The 20,992-nt window shown below is 37.1% G+C and overlaps 2 protein-coding genes across 6 annotated transcripts; both read left to right on the forward strand.

Annotated features, from left to right (window-relative positions):
- The first annotated feature begins 1,626 nt into the window (after positions 1 to 1,626).
- Positions 1,627 to 16,764, forward strand: LOC137711926 (lysine-specific demethylase JMJ17). 2 transcript variants are annotated; one of them, XM_068451079.2, is made up of 34 exons: positions 1,627 to 1,711; positions 1,810 to 3,195; positions 4,407 to 4,464; positions 4,794 to 4,916; positions 5,347 to 5,404; positions 5,500 to 5,636; positions 6,958 to 7,119; positions 7,222 to 7,308; positions 8,069 to 8,251; positions 8,459 to 8,611; positions 8,701 to 8,892; positions 8,987 to 9,052; positions 9,305 to 9,400; positions 9,522 to 9,608; positions 9,736 to 9,852; positions 9,934 to 10,141; positions 10,229 to 10,293; positions 10,586 to 10,644; positions 10,741 to 10,872; positions 10,963 to 11,119; positions 11,196 to 11,531; positions 12,488 to 12,670; positions 12,762 to 12,823; positions 13,492 to 13,570; positions 13,882 to 14,031; positions 14,113 to 14,246; positions 14,459 to 14,576; positions 14,661 to 14,734; positions 14,824 to 14,968; positions 15,221 to 15,370; positions 15,790 to 15,885; positions 15,970 to 16,065; positions 16,164 to 16,360; positions 16,445 to 16,764. In XM_068451079.2, exons 2-34 carry the CDS (start codon positions 1,859 to 1,861, stop codon positions 16,692 to 16,694), a joined length of 5,547 nt encoding a protein of 1,848 aa, XP_068307180.2. In that variant the 5' UTR covers positions 1,627 to 1,711; positions 1,810 to 1,858; the 3' UTR covers positions 16,695 to 16,764. The 2 variants fall into 2 exon arrangements, with proteins under 2 accessions (XP_068307180.2, XP_068307181.2); XM_068451080.2 differs by having other exon boundaries at positions 6,961 to 7,119.
- An 889-nt stretch (positions 16,765 to 17,653) lies between these two features.
- On the forward strand, positions 17,654 to 20,912 carry LOC137713557 (Polynucleotidyl transferase, ribonuclease H-like superfamily protein). Of its 4 annotated transcripts, none has more exons than XR_015955404.1 (7): positions 17,654 to 17,935; positions 18,019 to 18,076; positions 18,850 to 18,918; positions 18,995 to 19,090; positions 19,275 to 19,470; positions 19,930 to 20,092; positions 20,473 to 20,912. XR_015955404.1 is itself a non-coding variant. In XM_088683619.1 (6 exons), the coding sequence occupies exons 1-6, from the start codon at positions 17,787 to 17,789 to the stop codon at positions 19,965 to 19,967; spliced, it is 606 nt and encodes a 201-aa protein (XP_088539745.1). In that variant the 5' UTR covers positions 17,654 to 17,786; the 3' UTR covers positions 19,968 to 20,352. The 4 variants fall into 4 exon arrangements, 2 of the variants coding, with proteins under 2 accessions (XP_088539745.1, XP_068308969.2); XR_015955405.1 differs by having other exon boundaries at positions 19,381 to 19,470; XM_088683619.1 differs by lacking the exon at positions 20,473 to 20,912 and having other exon boundaries at positions 19,930 to 20,352.
- Positions 20,913 to 20,992: the final 80 nt, after the last annotated feature.

Below are 20,992 nucleotides of genomic sequence, written 5' to 3' on the forward strand. Positions count from 1 at the left end.
ATATGAAAAAAGTAAACGAGTTCGTGAAACAATTTCCTTTGATTCGGTTGAGTTCTTTCGTGCCCATTCAAACTGCAATTTTCAAATCCTTGAAAATCAAATTTGATACTAAATTCAAATTAACGAATCTTCGATTCTTCACATGAAGTTTAAAGTCATTTATTTGATTGCATCATTTGTCTGATTTCTAGGAGAGAGCTGTGAGTTATGGGTTCTTGGGTTGAGCTCAGATTTATGAGCATAACATGTGCCTGTTGTGTATGAGTGAGCTTAATACGAAACGATTTCATCAATGTCCTTCTCTCTTCTTTCTTTCCACTCTGATTTCTCTCTTTTCCCTCAAAATTTATATTTTCTTCGAAAGGCAATTGACCTTTAATATATTTTTTCATTTAAGTGCAGCAAAAGCCAAACCATATTTTAGTGCTTGTAAATTTGGATCGAGAGAGGGAGCGGAGAGAGGGAGAAGACAAAAGAAATGAAAACCCACATATAAATTAGAGAAATGATAAAAAATAAAAAGATCAAAATTGAAGATTTGGGTCTCCTCCAAGAAACACCAAACCAATCACTTCAACTCCAAAAATCCATCAATCAAAAGGCAAAATTAAGCAAACCCAGTTCACAAAACCTACAAATGAAAAAGTAAAAAACGAAGAAGATGGGTGGGTTAGAGAGAGAGCTCTTGTGCATATTCGAAATGTAGAGAGAGGAGAGAGAGAGAAAGAAAGAGCTCTTGGATGACGAAGATAGGTAGGGTTCTTCGAATTGGAATTGGGTGAGAGAGACTCTTTCTCTCTCTCCTCTCTGTTTCTCTCACTACAAAATGAGAAATGAGGGCTAAAATTTTTGGATACCCCTTTTATATGAGAGGACAATTTGATCATTTCAAGGTGCAGGAAAAATCATATTTCTGTCTGATTGTTATGCATGCCGTGTGCATATTTGAAATGTCCTATTTATGTCTCAAGATTAATAAATTATCCTATTTCTGAGTATTTCCCTATAAAACATTTGATTTGGGACATGGGCATTTTAGAATCATACTAGTTTATATTATGATTCTGCTAAATTAATAATCAACTTTATGGAATCAATGTCATTTTTATTCCGATTCTAAAACATTTAAATAAATAATTTCAATAAGAATTCGATTCTGATTTCTCCTCAATTTAATTCTTCCTATTTCAATTACGAATACGTAAACGAGCACTTAGCTAAAGTTCGGAAGTGCCCCTTTAAATAAGAAGCTCTTTTGACGAAAAAAAAAAATTGAAAACGCCTAAATCCAGTCAAGACTCTGACACGTGTTTCCAAATGAGGAAATAGACAACAGTACGGTTGATCAGTATATATCACACACGTGCGACCAAACACGCTCTCAAGCCAAGAGCAAAACAAATCGCCTGAATCCTGACCGTCGATTCCATCCCACAGCACACGCTCAGCTGCCCGATATCGCAGCGCGTGAAGAGTCCCCCAAACAATCCGCGCCTCGATGCAAACGGCGGAAAAAGACCAAACGAGACAAACACAATAACGACGAAACATACGGCCAGTAAAAGATAGGGTTACCATTCTCGTAATTTTAACCATTTTCAGGCCCTAATGCGTAATTATGCTTCTTTCCTTTTAAGTTGCCTTGCATTTTCGTTTCGTACGAAACTCGGAATTCACGGTTCACTCGCCAGTCTGAGGTTATCTACAAAAGGTACGCTCTGCAAAACCCTAAAAACCACTCGAGTTCGAATTTCAGTACTGCAATGTCAATTTAATTAAATTAATTGGAAATTAATTATGTTTATGTAGGTAGTTAGTTATATGCATATAGGTTCTGCGTATATGTGTGGTGGTGTTGATGGGTAAGGGAAAACCCAGGGCTGTGGAGAAGGGAGTGGTAGGTCAAAATTTGAGTGTTACAGCATCTGGATCATTGAATATTCCATCTGCACCTGTGTATTACCCTAGTGAAGATGAATTTAGAGACCCTTTGGAGTATATTTATAAGATCAGGCCCGAGGCCGAGGCGTATGGGATTTGTAAGATAGTTCCGCCGAAGAGCTGGAAACCCCCGTTTGCGTTGGATCTGGATTCGTTTACGTTTCCTACAAAGACGCAGGCCATTCACCAGCTTCAGGTGCGGCCTGCATCTTGCGATTCCAAGACTTTTGAGTTGGAGTACAGTAGGTTTTGGGAGGACCACTGTGGGAAGAAGTTGCGGAAGAGGGTGGTTTTCGAAGGGGAGGAGTTGGATTTGTGTAAATTGTTTAATGCTGTGAAGCGGTATGGAGGATATGATAAGGTTGTCAAGGGGAAGAAGTGGGGGGAGGTTGCTCGTTTTGTGAGGCCGCTGATAAAGATTTCGGAGTGCTCGAAGCACGTGTTGTGTCAACTGTATCGAGATCATTTGTTTGATTATGAAAAGTATTATAACAAGCTGAACAAAGAGGGGGCTAGGAGATGTAAGAGGGTTATGCCTGTGGAAAAGAGGAGTGAACAGAGTTTTGAATGTTCCAGCTCCAAAAGGAGGCGAGTCAATAATGATAGTGAGAAAGTTAAGGTTGGTAAGGTAGAGAAGGAGGATGAGGAGCATGATCAGATATGTGAACAATGCAGAAGTGGTCTGCATGGGGAAGTGATGCTTTTGTGTGATAGGTGTAATAAGGGGTGGCACATTTATTGCCTGTCTCCTCCATTGAAACAGGTTCCGCCAGGGAATTGGTATTGTTTGGATTGCTTGAATTCCGACAAGGATAGTTTTGGCTTTGTTCCTGGTAAGCAGTTCTCGCTGGAAGTTTTTAGGCGTATGGCTAATCGCTCCAAGAGGAAATGGTTTGGGTCAGGATCTGCATCAAGGGTGCAAATAGAGAAAAAGTTTTGGGAGATTGTGGAGGGTTCAGTCGGTGAGGTTGAAGTTAAGTATGGCAGTGACTTGGATACTTCCATATATGGGAGTGGGTTTCCGCGTGTAAATGACCAGAAACCAGAATCGGCTGAGGCCAAGATATGGGATGAGTACTGCAGTAGCCCATGGAATCTCAATAACTTGCCCAAATTGAAAGGATCGGTGCTTCAAGCTGTTCATCATAACATTGCTGGTGTTATGGTTCCTTGGCTGTATGTTGGGATGTTGTTCTCATCTTTTTGCTGGCATTTTGAAGATCATTGTTTTTACTCAATGAATTATCACCACTGGTATGTATATCTTGTGTATTTTTTTTAATATTATATACAAGATAATTTTGGCTACAAATGCAAAATAAATTATCCACGTAAGATGATTATTAGTGGGGCTTTGAGTTGTAAACTTGTGCACATTCCATGGAGCAGGATCAGATGCCAACTCCTATTGGTTTGTGTACGTGTGTGTGTGACTGAGAGAGAAATATTTGGGGCCAGCAAATAAATACAAGAGTTAAGAAACATGAGAGAAATATTTGGGGCCAGCAAATAAATACAAGACTTAAGAAACATGAAGAGAAGACAAGGAGACACCCTTATTGCCCTAAAAAAGAAAAGAAAAGAAAGACATGATTTCACTCGATTTTTTCCCATGGAATCCTATGAAATTAATAATAAAATTTCTGTCTATCCTGTTTATATTGTGCATTAAAAGAACTCAAAAGAAGCTATGTGCGGGATGACTTTTGAACAAGATTTTAGGTTATAACCACAGAGGACAGCATTTTCAGGAAACATACATGCATCACATACAAAATACACTTTTGGAAGTAATGTTTCTTTTGCGATGATTATTCCCAGTGCCGTTTTCAGTCAACATAAAAGTGCAGATATTGGTAAAATTGTTATTGCATTGAAGTATACCTGGTTGACGATACCAGTTTTGATTTTAACTTTGATTATGGTTTACTTAAACCTGTCCATTTGTCATCTTCCAATCATGCACCTTGGGTTCTTTTAATGATTATTTGAGTACTGAAACAGTTATCTAACCTCGGCCATGTCCTAGTATCATCTCATTGTGGTTGGCTTATAGTGACGAGTCATTTCTATTTTTAGTTTCACTGATCAAGTAAAAACTAATTTTGCATCTCTTGCCCTACTAGTTTGGAAAATTATGTGTTTCATAGTTGAAAGCCGATATGTTGGTAGACTTATGAGGCTATGCTGTTGGATTACCTTCAGACTTTTGCATATATTTGAGAAAAAAACAACTTTCGAAGTTTTATTCTTTTGTTGTCTCTCTGTAGTGGATGAGTATTTCACCTTTCTTCATTAAATTATATTCAGGATTTTTTATAAGGAAACTTGTGGGATGTGAGCTTTCAAAGTGACAATTCATATTCAGTGATAAAATATTTGCTCTTTTTCAGAAGTCAAATATTTTTTCTTTTCTGTAACTTAAGGTGGATGATTTGAATGTTAGCTTAATATTGTTTTCTCAGGGGAGAGCCAAAATGTTGGTACAGCGTCCCTGGTGGTGAAGCCAGTGCATTTGAGAAGGTAACCCTTTCATTTTTTTCATCTATTTTGGGGGTTTGGTATTTGTTCTTAGAATATCAGCACATTCTTATTTATGGTATCCTTCTTGTACGTCAATTTTTTTTTTTTTTTTTTTTTCTAATTCAGAATTTCTATAGTACATTATTATGGCAAGGGAATGAATTTAATTTGTATTGAATCATACCTCTCATTGCCTGCTGTAATTCTCTTCTGATTCTGTAAATCTTCATATTTACCATTGCTTTCGTTGGTGGTTCATATGCTAACTAAATAGTGTTTTTCTGATGCTGAATTATTATAGACACATTTTTTTACTTATGTTCTTGTAGGTGATGCGCAACAGTCTTCCTGATCTTTTTGATGCACAACCTGATTTACTCTTTCAGCTTGTCACCATGTTAAATCCATCTGTTTTGCAAGCGAATGGAGTTCCTGTATATAGTGTGCTACAGGTTTGAGCATTTTGAATTCGATATCGTGTATTGAAAGCCTTTCTTCTATAATTGACAAAAAGCAATGCTGAAAAATGCTAATATTAATTTTTCACACAGAAGAATATGAATGGGGAGACACAGTGACAACCGTGATAGTTTTTATGTTGCTAGAGATATCACTTTTTAATGAAATGTTGCTAGAGGTTTCCTTCGTTTTTGCACTCCCCTTTCTTTTGAAGGAGTTTGGTAATATATAAAATTTTGAATTAAGAATCTGTAGGTTCTCAATTGTATGCAATGCTCTGGCATGGCTTTCTATAAGTACATTCAAAACTGGATTTATGGTTTCCTTTTCAACTTTAATTATACACATACCAATTTTAAATTATTCATCTATCTGGTATCTTTAGTAATTGTTGATGTTCTTTTCACACTTGCTCTCTGCTAGGAGCCTGGGAATTTTGTCATCACCTTCCCCAGATCTTACCATGGAGGCTTTAATCTTGGTATGGCATTTTGCTTTACAAGTTGATAGTGGTTAGTAGATGTAGTGTTCAGTTAATTGCTGCGCAGGCATAACACTTTGCTCTGGCATTTTCAGGTTTGAATTGTGCAGAAGCTGTCAATTTTGCTCCTGCGGACTGGCTACCTCATGGTGGGTTTGGAGCAGGGCTGTATCAGCTTTATCACAAAACTGCCGTTCTGTCTCACGAGGAGCTTGTTTGTGTGCTAGCCAAGGTTAATTTTAGTGATAGAACATCTTATTCTACTGTATGCATGTGTACAACAAATACCCTAAACTAGCTAGCCAATTCAGTGTTTGAAATTTCAAGTATTTGCTTGGTGTTTTGGGTTTTGGCTGGAAGCTTGGGGGACCAACAACTTATGCAACTATATGCATGTGTACAACAAATATTTAGGCTTGTATTGTATAATGATACACAAATGCAAGTCCTGTTTGCTTGGTAATAAAATTTGTGATTGTTTTACCCAATGTTTTAAAATACTCGCCTCGGGGCATGCCTAGGTGGCCTCGGAGGCTGGGCGGGTGGCTTGCCGTCTCTGTTTTGTGGGAGTCGGCGAAAAACTCGTGTAGCTTTGTCGGGGCGTGCCTGGGCGGATGAGGCTCACTCCAGGGCGTTTGATTAGGCGCCAGTTTTATAAAAGTTGCTGAAATCTGAAAAAAATTCGGTTGAAATCTGCGTTTTGTCTTCAGTTGCAGAGAAGATGAAGACGACGCAAACTTTTGGCTGGTTTTTCTTTCTATTTTTTTCTGCACTTTACTAACAGCTGTTACAGATTCTTTTAGCATTTTTTTTAAGATTTTGTTTTTTTTTTTATATTATTTTTATAGATATTAAAAAAAAAAAAGATTAGCAGAAAGAAACTGTTTTTATACTTTTTATATGTTTTGATATATTTTATGGACCTAAAAAAACTCATAAGACATTTTACTTTTAACGTTATATATTAGTATATTACCTACTTTTTAACGTTATATGTTATCCTTTATTTTTCTTTTTAAGACTCCACATAGGTTCTGTGAGGCTTCACCTCACGCCTCAAGGCTTTCGCCTAGGCAGGGTATGAAACGCCTTGCCTATGCCTTTGCCTTTTAAAACATTGGTTTTACCTGTTGAACAACTTTCATTTTATATCTCTTGGTTCAAATTTTAGATGGGATGCTATTGCAGGCTATATGTTGTGTAGTGGGTGTTTCCATAATGCTCAAAATGAGCTCATTTAAAAATATGCAAACCTCTGCAGTTATGAAGCTAATATTATATTGGAGTAGCCCTTGGGTTATGAAGCCATTATAATGTGAATTGAAGGCATAATAATGTTTGTTGGATAGCCCTTGGCTTCATAGCTTACACTCATCAATGTACATTGTTAAAAAAGGTTTTCACGTCTGATTATCAAATTATAGTCAATAATGCTGCAAAAGTAGTTTTCTTGTGCCAACATTGTTTATTGGTTTCCTTTCTCCCTTTAAATTCTTTCTCCAGTCACTTAACTGAATTATAGGTCTCATGCGCTTAATTTTGTTTTGGTTTAGAAGAGTGACTGTGACAGCAGAGTATCAACTTATTTGAAGAAAGAATTGACAAGAATCTACAATAAGGAAAAAACCTGGAGGGAGCGCCTTTGGAGGAAAGGGATCATCAGATCATCCCGTATGTCCTCTCGGACATGCCCTGAGTATGTTGGTACCGAAGAGGTACTTGCCATACTGCATTACGACCTTGTGTTTGGGCATATGCTGTGCAACTTTAATTATTTTCGGATCATAATGATATTTCCTGCTGTTTTGTTTTTGTAGGATCCTACATGCATTATATGCCAACAGTATCTTTTTCTTTCTGCTGTTGTTTGTCGTTGTAGGCCATCTGCATTTGTATGTCTGGAGGTATGTGATTCTCAGATTCTGTTTCAAATCCTCCCTCTGTTTTGAATTTGTGTGTAAATTTAGTTCAGACGTAACATATGACCCTAACCCATGCACATATAAACCTTGCATGGGATTGTTATGGTTTGAATGGAGAAAAAAAGTAAAAGCACATGTTTGCACAATTGTTCTTTTTTGGAGATTTTTTTTCCCAATTATTTTAAGTTGATGGAGGTGATGCAATGACCAATCACCTAGATATTATCTATTCAACCTTTAGTAACACTGTTTGGTAATTAAGGGTGGAGTGAACATCATGAGGTGGAATAGATTGATTGAGGACAAAAGAGTAAAATAAAATTTTCAAGTATATTATACATACTATTGTACATGATTCTGGTCCTTTAATCTTTTAGCATCCTAACAAAGATATGGATAATATTTGTAAGTAGATTTTTTTCAATGTTTGGGGGTATTGAGTCAGAATGCAGATTACTTGATTGGAAATTTTTAGTTTAGATGATAAACCCGACTGTTTTTTTTTCTGTTTTCATTAGGGGTTTGATAGGTGATATTAATTACCTGATCTCTTTCACCCAGAGTTGATAACTTTGTTTCTTATCCTTACCTTGCTAAGAATTCTCACGTACTAACTAAATTATAATGATAACTATTTACTGTGTAAAATCAAGTTATGAACTTGATTGGACTAGGAACTTGGAAGTCTGACTGTTCAACCCATATGCTTTATTCTCACAAAAATACTTTGCCTTTTGTGCAGCATTGGGAACACCTTTGCGAATGCAAATCCAGAAGACTCCGTCTTTTATATCGTTATTCTCTGGCAGAGTTGCATGAATTGGTCCTTGAAATGGATAAACATGGTTTTGAGGAGACAACACAAAGTAGGACTATAAGAAGGCAAATCTCATGCACTGATGAACCAACGGCTTTGACAAAAAAGGTAGGATTTTTTTATCTTGACTGATAATGTTAGGCTGACTATCATGCTTTGGATTGGGTTTTTAATGTTAATCTATTTTTCTTTCTAAGAATGTCCTGCATGATTTTTAACATTAACTGACTTACTCAACAAATGTGGTGCCTACTATGTGATGTATTAGTATGTGGATTTTTTAAGAGTGCTTCTGAGGCCATGCAATGCATGTAGGTCAAAGGGGGCCATGCCACTTTTGCTCAACTTGCAGAACAATGGCTTTTGCGCTCGTGCAAGATTTCTCAGAATCCATTTTCAAGAGATGAGTATGTGTCTTTATTAAAAGAAGCTGAACAGTTTCTTTGGGCTGGCTCAGAGATGAATCCTGTGAGTTTTAACTGCTTTTTATCTTCTGTTACGTTCTGAAATTTTACCTAACAGACATTATGCTCATCTACTTTCACATTGAAATATAGGTGCGGGAAACAACCAAGAATTTGATCAGATTTCAGAAATGGGCTGAAGGTGTAAGAGATTGTCTATCTAAACTTGAAACTTGGTCATCTCGTAGTGGAAACAGTATCGAGAAAGTTCACTTGGATTATATCAATGAATTGCTGAGTTTTGATGTGGTGCCCTGTTACGAGACTGGGCATCATAATTTGAAGGTTACAGTTTTCTGAGTGGTTGTAATTGTTAGTTTGTGCTTATCCTTGGCTTGCCAACTAAGAATCTTACCAGGTGTGTGATTATGTGATACAGGGTTATGCAGAAAAGGCAAAAATGTTGATACAGGAAATTGAATCTGCTATGTCATCATGCCTAAAGGTTTTTCTCTATTTCTCATAAGTCTATTTTCTCATGAGTTTATCTAACAGTGTTCTAAAGATACTAATGTGAAGAAAAAGGCCAGGGCCAGAGCGAAGCTCAAGAAATTCACCTTTTCTCTGGTCACGCATATACATGAAGAAAATAGGCATTGTCTCTTTTCGATGTCTACAAATAGCACTATCAATTACAGTGTGATCTCATTTGACTTCATTCATAATGATTAACATTTGTTTACAATTGTCCCTCCAGATATCGGAGTTGAAATTGTTGTATTCCAGAGCCTGTGAGCTTCCAGTCTATGTGAAAGAAAGTGAAAATTTACTACAAAAAATTTCATCTGCAGAGGTAGTTTACTTTATTTGGATTCAAATTCTACTAAAACCTCATTTAACAATAATTCAAGCTATAACGTATTCTTGGTATATGGCAAGTTAATGTTTATAATCTGGCTTCATTATCGGGGCAGGTCTTGATGGAAGGCATAAGAAAATGTATCTCAGAGACACGTACTGCAGCAATTGGGATTGATGTTGTTTACAATTTGAATTCAGAGGTAATAATGGCTGGCATGCTGTTCTGTTGCCAAACTTTGTGTTTTGTTTAAATCTTTTAGGTTGTGAGTTGTGACTTAACAATTTGTTTTTGGTGGTTGGGATCTTAAAATTGAATCTAATAAACAGATTTCAGAGCTCCAAGTTGAACTCCCAGACATGGATAGGCTTTCAGATCTATTAAGGACAGCTGAATCATGGCGTGCTCGATGTGGTGAAATTTTGAAAGGTCCTATTAGCCTTGAGGTTAGTGATATGGTTAATAGGCTACCCAAATGATTTGCATGATTTAAAGTACTTGTACTTATGAATACATGGCTTCTGTAGGATGTTGAGGCGCTTCTGAAACAATTGGATGGTTTTACTGTTAACACACCAGAGCTGAAGCTTCTGAAGCAGTACCACATTGATACAGTTTCTTGGATTTCTCGTCTTAATGCTGTTCTTGTGAACATTCACGAAAGGGAGGATCAAAATAATGTAGTTAATGAGTTAATGCTCATATTAACAGATGGAGCATCTTTGAAAATTAAAGGTTCTGGAATATGTTGACTTTTTCAGTACTTGTATAATGGAAATAGGTCTCTCGTGTTGCTAACATTGGGTTTGGTTTTTTTATCAGTTCATCAGTTGTCTATCGTAGAGTTTGAGTTGAAGAAGGCTCAGTGCAGGGAAAAGGCGCTGAGGGTAAGTTACTATTAGTATGTAATTTGTCTCCTTCCCTTCCTCTATAGGTGGTTGTGGGTACCCAATGGGATTAGCTTAGGCCCACTGGATTTGTGTCTATGTGAGTTTTTGTGCATGCCATGTTGCAAAATTGCAGTGTGTACACAAGAAGTTAAGTGGGCCTAAGCTGACCCACTGGGTATCCATCCCTCCCCCCTTCTTCTGGCCTGCTCCTATGTTGTTTCACTTGTTTTTTGTGCTTGAATCCTAATTAGACACCCAAATGCATATAATTTACTTGGAATATGTGCAGATGCGAGATACTAAATTGTCTCTGGACTTCATTCAAGAAGTGATGATGGAGGCAAGAATGTATGTTTTTTAACCTTGATGCCTGTTACAAGTTTGAACTCAAGACTCTGGATTATATTTGCATTTACCCTTGGTCATTTGGTGTTTCTCTTTCAGGTTACATGTTGAGGGGGAGAAGTTATTCGTTGATATGTCTGAAGTGTTAGCTGTTGCTATGCTATGGGAGGAAAGAGCGAAATATATCCTTGCACACAAGGCTCAGATATCTGACTTTGAGGATGTTATCAGGTCTTCAACATGCTTTACATTTTTTTAACCATATGGGTGTTCGTGGATAAGTTCCTTTGCTGGTTCTAATAATTGATTTGAATGTTTTAGGAGTTCGGAAGACATACATGTGCATTTATCTTCTCTCCATGATGTCAAGGATGCACTATCAAAGGCTAAGATCTGGTTGAGTAGGTCAAAGCCATTTTTAATGACTTCTCCTTTGGTATCTGTTTCAAGTCCTTTGCTGAATGTCGACACCTTGAAGGTTCTCAAATGTCTCCTGTTTGTTTTCTTTGCTAAAAATTGAAAGACCTAGATGACAATATGGTTTAATGTTGCAGGAATTAGTTTCTGAGTCAAAGCCTCTGAAGGTTTCTTTGAAAGAAATAAGGATGCTTGAGACTGTTTTGATGAACTGTAAGGAATGGGAGAATGACGCTTGCTGTCTACTGCAAGATACAAGGTGCCTATTTGATATGAGGATCATTGGAGATGGAACAAGAGATGGTCTTCTTTCTAAGATTGAACATCTAATTGCAAGAATCAAATCCATGGGAAGCACTGGTTTATCTCTTTCTTTTGACTTTGGCGAGCTTGTGAAACTTAAGGAGGCTTGTTCTGTGCTGCAATGGTGTAAGAAGGCTCTTTCTTTCAGCATTGGAGTAACTCCCCTTGAGGTGATACTTCATACTCCAATAGTAATCAAATTTTATGTTGCGGTTGTGCTCAACTTCGTATGAGTTTGCAATAGTGATTGTACAACATGATGCTTAAGTTTTAGTTGTGGTAGTATATCCGTTTTCCCCTTGCATTTCCTACCAAATCCAGTTATGACTGCTGGCAGAGTTATCACTAGAATCGTTAATATTCCCATGACTTGATCCTCCATGCTTCCTGGTACTAACTTTTCGCCTTCAAGTTGAAAGGACAATTGCTAAATCTTTGAAGTGCTTGAAATTTATAGTTCTTAATCTGAAAATGTTTGCAGGTGTAGAGCATCTCCTCTAGTTATTTTATTAGGATGATAAAATGCATTTAGCGGTGGAGTAGCGACCAGCTCTTGTACCAATTAATGCAATATATACATTATAGAGAAATATGATGGACAGGCACAGCACAAGGAATGTATCAATGTTTGTCCGACACATCATAAAAAGTGTATCAATGTTTGTCCATTGCATCCAGGACTCCTAGTTTTCCGTACAACTAGAAGCCTGTTTTTCACAGAAGTTTTGTTTTTTGTTTTTTGTCTTTTATTGTTCATTTTTTTCAAACAAAGAGAAGGGAGAGATGGTGGGGACATAGACTAGAGAGCTGAGAAAGAGAAAAGGAATTAGGAAGAGTAAATATTGGCCCTAAATGAAATGACAATCCCAAGTCTCAACCCACCACAATCAAAATGAACGCAAGGCTCAAGTTGCTAAGCAAGAGTAAATGAGTATTATATAGACCAACTTAAAAAAGTGTCCCTGTGATTGTTAAGCTACCTTGGTGCTAGTGGTGGAATGATGAGGATGCTATCTTGGTCTTGCTTGGTTTTCATGTGCCTTGTTTTAACACTATGATTCTTTTTACTTTCTATACAATGCCTTTCTGTTGGCAATTTTATGGAGACTTGTCATTTCTGTTGTAGGATGTTGAAAATTTGGCGAGTGCTGCAGAAAATTTATGTGGTACATTTGCCCCTAGTGCATTGTGGGGCTCGTTGGTTGAAGGGCTGAAATGGCTTGAGCATGCTACAAAGGTTATTTCTGCATCATGCAATTCTAAAAGATGCACTTTAGGTGAAGCTGAAGAAGTTCTTTCTAAATCTCAGGTGTTTTTATTTTCTGGTAATATTTCAAATCAATTCTATACATGGATATTTTTATACTTGCCATACTAAACTGTATCATCATCTTTTGCAGAGTATCAGTGTCTCCTTCCCATTGATGGTTGATCAACTTGAATGTGCTATTCAGAAACACAAGTGAGCTTGCCGTGTCTTTTGACCTGTCCATTGTTTTACTTTCACTTTTTAAACTGAAGTGCATCACTTGATATATTTGTGGGAGGAGTTAGAAAAAGTTTCAAGGACTTGGTATGCATGCAACAAGTCCAGGCTGTTGCAGAATATGAAAATGAGGCTAATAATCTGAGTGTTTGAGAAAGGTGTTTTTCAAATACTGTTGTCACTGCAAAATTATTTCTTTAGAAAAAAAAGTACTTATTCCCAAATTTGTGTACATATTATTTGGTAATATTATGTTGGTTCTGCTTCTACTAGAAATAAAAGTTCTGTCATGATTTTATTGTATTAAGCAATGTTTTGATGTTTAGTTATCAAGTTGAAGGAAAGAATTTTTGGAATGAACTGGTCCTTAAAACTTGTATACTAGAATTTCGGGGATGCTGCATGATCCAGTGGCTTGTTTTCTGCTAATATCATATTATGATCTCTTTGGGCGGTCTGATTTATTGTACCTTTTCCCTTTTGATCTTGAGGGAAAGGAAAACAATTTGGGCCTAAGCATGCAACAAGCTGGATAACAAAAAACAAAAACAAAAAAAACTTTTGGCTTCTGGGTTTTCAATTTGTATTGACCTCTCTTGCATTACCAGTATGATTTATAATAAGTAATTGTAAATGTATTGTAGGTCCTGGCTTGAGCAAGTGCATCAACTTTTCAGCCTAAGGCCAGGAGAACGATCTTGGTCTCTAACATTACAGCTAAAGGTATGACGTCAGATTGTGCGCTTATACATGCTTTAGTGCTTTTGACATGACAAAGTTCATCTTTGTTCCCTTGCAGTTCACCTTTAAGTAAATGTCTTCACTTGTATTTATAATGTTAATAGATCAGCATAGGTGATGTTTGATTATGACTGATGACTTCTATGATTGTTGAAGAGTACAACACTTTGGCTTGGTCAATGTTGTATAATTTTTGCCTGCTTTCTCTTGTCAATTATATTGATTGTTAAATTACATTCGATTATGTACTTAAATTCCTGAAAACATGCCTAATATGATTCAATTGCACTCAGGAACTTGGAGTTTCTGCTGCTTTCAGTTGCACAGAACTAGATTTGATTGTATCTGAAGTTGAAAGGGTTGAGAGTTGGAAACAACAGTGCATGGATATTTTCAGGATAGTAGTTGGGGATGATAATTCATTGCTTGGCAGTTTAGAAAAGGTTTTCAGCTAAAACTGTAATTTATTACATCTAATTGTTATGTTTTCCCTAGGGACTTGAATCGTTGTTATTGATTCACAGATAGGACAGACTCTGAAGAGATGTATACACATATATGAGAAACCACATGGCTTGAAAGAGAGTAGTTCTTTTGCTTGCTGCTCCAGTGGTTCTCTGGATCAGGAATTTCTTACTTGTTCTTCATGCAAGGACTGGTAAGTTATTTATTGCTATTGTAAATTTTTGCAGGTCCTTCACCCTTACGTGTTATTATTAGTACTTAATTGTTTCACAATAGGTTGTTATTTCAATCTTATTTTTGCACTTCAATCACATGTTTTTACTATGAAGAATTTCAAGCAAGAAACACAATTCCTGTAAATTTTCCCCTCTGTTATAGGTTATAACTTGATATCTTCTTGAACAGCTACCATTTGAGGTGTCTAGGGTCTTCCATGGTAGGTGGAAAACATGCAGAATATGAATGCCCATGTTGCCGATATCTGGTATCTGGAACTTCTTCTCCAAGTGGGCTCAGTACTCTGGTATGTATTTAATTTGTCTAGTATATTCTGTAAGGAAGGCTGTATGTTTGATATCTATTTTAATATCCTATTTATATGGTATAGAAATTTGGTGGGATGCGTCCAGAACTTCAAAAAATTATTGAACATTTATCCGGTGAAGAAGACTTCTGTGTTTGGTAATGAAGTGCACTCTTTTAAGTTACTTGTTTATTCATACTTTGTTCTTAAAGTTATTGAAATTATTAACATTGTTTTGGATTTACAGTATTAAAGAAAGAGATGTACTGAAAGAAGTTTTGAAGCAAGCTCAAGCATGCAAATCTCGCTTGACAGAATTAGTGGATTTTGCATTAGCTTATTCTGATAAGGATCTCAGTGTGCTCGTTGAAAAACTAACAACAGCTTTAAAGGTATCTTAAGGAGCGTTTTGCTGTAGTGTTGAACTATTTTATTTTATTTTAAATATGATGGACCCATTGGTTTTGTCATCTAGCATAAATGCCTTTGGGTTGGAATTTGCTAGTTATGTTGTTAGAAAACTAGTCTTCCAGAAATTGAAAAGAAAAATGGAGAATAACCAATCTTGGCATATTCTGTTGATGGGAATGACCTTGATATAGGCTTGGTACATCTTCGTGATTGAAATTGTTTTTGTTATACAGGCCAGAGAAATGCAGGGTGTACATGATCATGAAGGTGATATCAACCTTATGTTGGCTTTATCAAGATACTCATGGAAAGTCAGAGTCAATAGGTTATTGGAGGGTTCACAAAAGCCCACAATCCAACAGGTTCAGCAGCAGTTAAAAGAGGTATGTCCTGCTGATATTAAATGAATTTGAAGCGCGTTCTATGTTCTTAAGATGGATTTCTCATGCAACAATTTCTCTGTCCTTTGTGGTTTTTTTCGACCAAACGGTGGCATGGAAAACATTTTCCAACAGTTGGTTATTAGATCGAGAAATTTCTTTGCTTGTGCACGAGTACTGGATACCGAGAAATGGTGGCTACAGTTTTTTTGCTTTTAGAAACTAAAGAAATGAAAGAAAAAGCATTTAATACATTGAACTTCAACTTTTAAGGCAAAAACAAATGTTCTGGTGTGAGGTCACTCTTGATTGTCCAAAATAGCAAACCTTTATCAAGTAAAGCAATTTAGCAGGAAAGAATATCGTCTATTTTTGCTGTAGTTAATGTTCATGCATTTATTTATCTTTTCTTCAATGTTTAGGGAGCTGCCTTGAACATTCTGCCTGCGGATTATTATTGGCAGAAACTTACCGAAGTGAGGATTATTGGTTTGCAGTGGGCAGATACTGCTAAGAAGGTTAGGAGCATTTTTCTGTCCTCTCTTTCTCCTATCTTCTCTGTTTCTCTCTCCTCTCCTCTCTTATTTGCCTTTTGTGCACAGGTTGCTGCCGATTCTGGGGCTCTCCCCTTGGATAAAGTTTTTGAACTTGTTTCGGAGGGTGAAAATTTGCCTGTTCGTCTAGAGAGGGAACTTAAGGTACAGAGGAGGCTTTCGTCTTAATTATGTGCTGTGGCCTTTTGTTAGTAAACTATGCTGATCTCTGACCCCCTAAAAAAAATGCTTACTTGTTTCAGTTGTTGAAAGCTCGGAGTATGCTTTATTGCATTTGCCGAAAGCCGTATGATCAACGAGCAATGATTGCGTGTGACCAATGTAATGAGTGGTATCACTTTGATTGCATTAAATTACGTTCCACACCAAAGGTTTACATATGCCCTGCATGTCAGCCTCTAGGAGAAGAGTGTTGTGAACCCGTGGTGGATCAAGAGAGGTCAGTCTTGTCTCCTCTAAATTTATTGTATCCTATACCATGCGTGTCCAATAACTGGTTCTCCCAAAATGCATGCTTCGACAGATGTAGTGATGCGAAATCTGTAGAGCCCAAAACGCCCTCTCCTACGCATGCAAAGTGCAGGACGAACCCAAAGAAGGCGGAGTCCAATCTAGCACAAAAGATTCTTGCAATTACAGACCCCAACAATGTTTATAGGTGTTCTAGCGGGATCGAACGTTTATGGTGGCGAAATCGGAAACCTTTCAGAAGGGCGGCTAAACGACGTGCCAAGCTTGATAGTCTCTCTGTGTTTTCTCATTTGGAAGGGTGAAACATTAAAAAGAAAATTGGTTGTAGGCCATGATTTAATTTATTCAATTGATTACCCTGATTTCAGCTCACGTAGATGGTCCTAAATTTTAAATGCTTGAGCTATATGATGAGTTTTCCCCTTTTTTTGGTTCGTCCTGGAAATATTTCTGAAGTTATAAATGCAACTTTTCAGTTGTATGGAGTAAAGCAGCCCCTGTTATTCGAAGGGAAGTGATTTTCACACGTTTTTTAGCATCTCATGTTTTCCTATTTGTTTATGGCTATTGAATTAAATAAATTCAACGATTAGGATTAAATCGTAATCTGCAAGAGGCTAAAAAGGGTGTGAGAATCACTTCGGTTACTCTGGTGGTGTGGTATTACGTCTATTTGATGTGTGCCAGTATAACTCTATTTTTTAATGACTTTCACCGAAGATTACTCCCAATTTCACTCCATCTCGTTAAACATAACTCGAATTGATAATAATTTAAAATACCTTCAATTTACATTTACACCGCATTGGCATCCTCGATCCGACCCATCCCATTGCCAAAGGTTCTCTTTTTTTTTTTTTGTTTTTTCGTGAACAAACGATATTATCTACACTAAGGTAAGGTGATGGATTAATCTTCCAATCGTTTAGTGGTAATGTGATTTAAATTCGTATTTAGCAAAAATCAAATCTAAGATTTCTCATTTGCAAATTTAAAAAGAAAAAAAATGTAGAAGTTTTGAAAACGGGATTAAATAGTAAACGGGCTATTATAACAGGTAACTTTTTGCAAAAGCACCAAAAATTTAACGGGCTGGGCCAGCCTAATGCAGGCAGACTATCATTCAACCCGGTCCGACCCATTTAACTTGTCCTATTCACAGGTTCCAAAGTGCGACGAAGTTAAGCAAACGTAGCCAATCAGTAACATCTAGTTGTATTCCTGTTTATTTATTTTATAAGTGAAAAATTTAAAGTACTCCCCTCGTAATATCGTTTGTGAAAAAAAAAAAAACAAAAAAACAAAAAAAAAACATAAGCACTGGCACTCCCTCGCCAATCAGTCGACGCCGTAAGTGTTGGACAAATCCGTAAGTGAGTTCATCAAATACATAGATGAGGTACGTGAAGCCGCTGAACTTGTTCCAGGATCTGGTCAAGGCCAATACTCTGGAACGCGGGCGGTTGCTGGGTTTGGACGTCGGCGACAAGTACGTCGGCGTAGCCGTTTCGGATCTTCATAACAAGATTGCGTCGCCCTTGAGGTACTGGAATAATTTCCTCCTGTAAATCTTCAAATTATGGTTCACATATGAGTTTGGGTCTCTTAATATTTGATGCGCCGCAGTGTTCTGTTGAGGAAGAAATCAAATATTGGTTTGATGGCTGCCGATTTTCAGAGTTTGGTGAGGTTTTTTTTGTTTTTTGTTCATTTCCTGATTTTATTTACTTGTTTATGTTAATTGAAGTGCCATTTACAAGTTAAATTCTAGAAATTGAAGTTACAGATGTTCTGGCACTGTTAAATTCTGGAAATTTAAAATGAAACTTTGGGTATGTTGTCAAACATTGGTTTGAACGAAATATGAGTTTCTCCACTATTTTAACACATGTATCAGCAATATCAACGATATATGTCGATTTTAGCCTAAACTTCAGCGTTTCTCTGATATGAGGTGAAGTTTAGACATCACCCCCCAACATTGGTTACGATACGATAGGGATAGGGCTCATACAAGATGTTAATAGTTTTGTTCTTGTCAGATAATTGGCCAAATGCCTCTCATTGTTTTCATCTGTATCCGTGTTATACACATTTCTATAGCAATATGTGGCCAAAGACATTATCGTAATCTTATACGTTTTAAACATAAGTAATTTTCAGAGTGAAGTCTAGAAATCATGCTAATGCAACATTAGGTGCTGCCTCAATGATATCTATATGCATTTAGTTTTTCTTCGTGATTGGTTCTGAACTTCTCATGAGTTTAGGAACTTTGGTTTCTCCTGGTCATACCCAAGTATTCAATATCATTAGATTTCTAGGCGTAACAGGCATGTAACCAAGCATGAGTACAAATCATACGTGATATTACATCAGTGATGTGAGACTGTTTGAAACCTTGGTCCATGTTAGTTCCCGGGTCAGATTCATAATTCCTTCTGTTTCTGTATGCAGATTTCTGAGCTTTCTCTGGTGGGCTTCATTGTTGGATACCCGTTCGACAGACAAAAAGGGACTCCTGATGTGTGTATTCTTAGCTTGAGTTGTCTATGTGGGGACTCTCTCATTTTTTTATCATGATTTTCTTGTCTTTGTTTAGGCTGTCCAAGTGAAGCTTTTCATTGACGACCTCTCTAAGACAAGAAAACTGGAAGGCTTAAAGTATACATATTGGGACGAGGGATTTACATCAAAGGTTAGTGCGTATAGTGTGGGAAAATTATTTAGTCTTGTGACATGATGCTTCTGACACTATTCATTCATCATATGGGCACTGCTGCTAACTTGGATGTGTCTAGTGTTAATTTACTATCCATTAGGTTTTGCAGTTTTTTTGTTTCAAATGTTAAAGATCTTGCTTGTACTTTGTTTGCCGGCAGAAGAGCAGCCTACACTTAAGAGTTAGGCTATTATTACAAATTACACAACAAGTGTCCTTATTTTGTAAGCGATCTAGAATCTCAGATTTTATTTTACCGCAAACAGAACGTGGAACTACTGTTGAAGCCTTTGAATCTGCCTCCAGTTCAGTCCAAGACAATTATGGACAAGTTTGCTGCTGTCGGTATACTCCAGGTAGTGTTGTATGTTTTCTTCCGTTACATAGAATCCAATAAAAGGTGTCGGATTGTGCTAGATAAAACTGAATAAATATCGTAACGGACCCGTTTGATGACCCTTGTTTTTAGTTTTTTATTTTTCACTATTTGTGCTTGAGATATGGGGAAATTTATAATAGATGTAGAAGAAATGTACACAAAATGAAAACTAAAAACCAAAAGCTACTGTGAGTTGTTTTCCCTCTCAAGATTTCATTTTTGTTCATTATTCTTTATTTCTTCTCTCCCACCAACTTTCTTCGTCTATCCTTTCTCCCATATGTACTTTCCGCATATCTCAATCATGTGAAATGGTGGTTATCAAACGAGAACTGATTCTTTGGTTGTTTCAAGTGGACAATACGAAGAGCATTCATCTCAATCAGTTTTCGGAGTCTTGGGTGCTAACATCAATTTATATTTCCATATTTGTCAGGGATACTTGGATTATGTGAACAGAGAGCTGAAGTCTGACGTCACTCAGTAAAGTGTCTCTGAATGGATATAGCTGTTTCTTACTTGTTCATGACAGAGCGATTACGTTACGACTGCACTCAAGATATACTCTGCGGATCATCTATCATAGAAGAATTGAATTGGTAAGGTTCTAAGATCGTTGACCTGACTGGTAAGCAAACTTAGTACTTTCCTGAGCTATTGGAGCTGGATCAAAATTATCACAGATGAAAATTTTGGTGAAGATAAATACACTCGAGTCTCAACCGATGACGATGACTCCAATTTTGTCCTTCTGGACTTTGTACTGTAATGTTCAAAACTAGGATTATAGTTAGTACTGACATGACATAGTTAAGTTCTCAAGCTTTCCGTTTAAATCATTTAGGGGAGAATTTTTCCAGAGTTTGTTCCCGGTCGATTTTCTTGGCAACTCTTTTCTTGCATAACAAACAAACCCACAAAGCACTTCAGTCCTATTGACAAACAGACCGGTACCACTGTACCACATTATATTTTTCAGGCATGAGCTGCGTATTGCGCATATCAACTCATCACATCCGCTGGTTTTTAATCTACAAAAATGGGGGGCTGAGGTTTGTTGTAAGAGAGCTGCAACGTTTTGTCACGCAGATGGAAAAATGTTCTCTTTACCAGGGCGGAATCAAGGATGCTTCTGGTGTGGATGCTTGGATTTGCACTGATATCCGGTGTGAAGTTGTGGAACTTGATCTCGGACTATCTTCATCCGTGTGTCTTAAGTTGCGTAGATGCCTTTTCGAGTGCAAAACATTGGCTGTTTAGAAACTGTTTCTCAATTACCTCCATGTTCGATTGTCACAAAAGTTTATGCCCGCGAGGTGTGGCAGATTGAAAAACTCATCATAATGTCATGTCAGTTTATAAATTAACTAAAGGAGTGCGTCAACGACCAATGCTCAAATTTGACGGCATTTCGAATAATTAGCAAGTGAAGCAAAATAATGTCATGTGTTAAGACTAAAGTACATATACATATGCATAATATATACATATATATACAT

The sequence above is a fragment of the Pyrus communis genome, chromosome 14, assembly GCF_041283825.1.
Source record: "Pyrus communis isolate YQ-2024b chromosome 14, ASM4128382v1, whole genome shotgun sequence".
Classification (NCBI taxonomy): Eukaryota; Viridiplantae; Streptophyta; class Magnoliopsida; order Rosales; family Rosaceae; genus Pyrus; species Pyrus communis.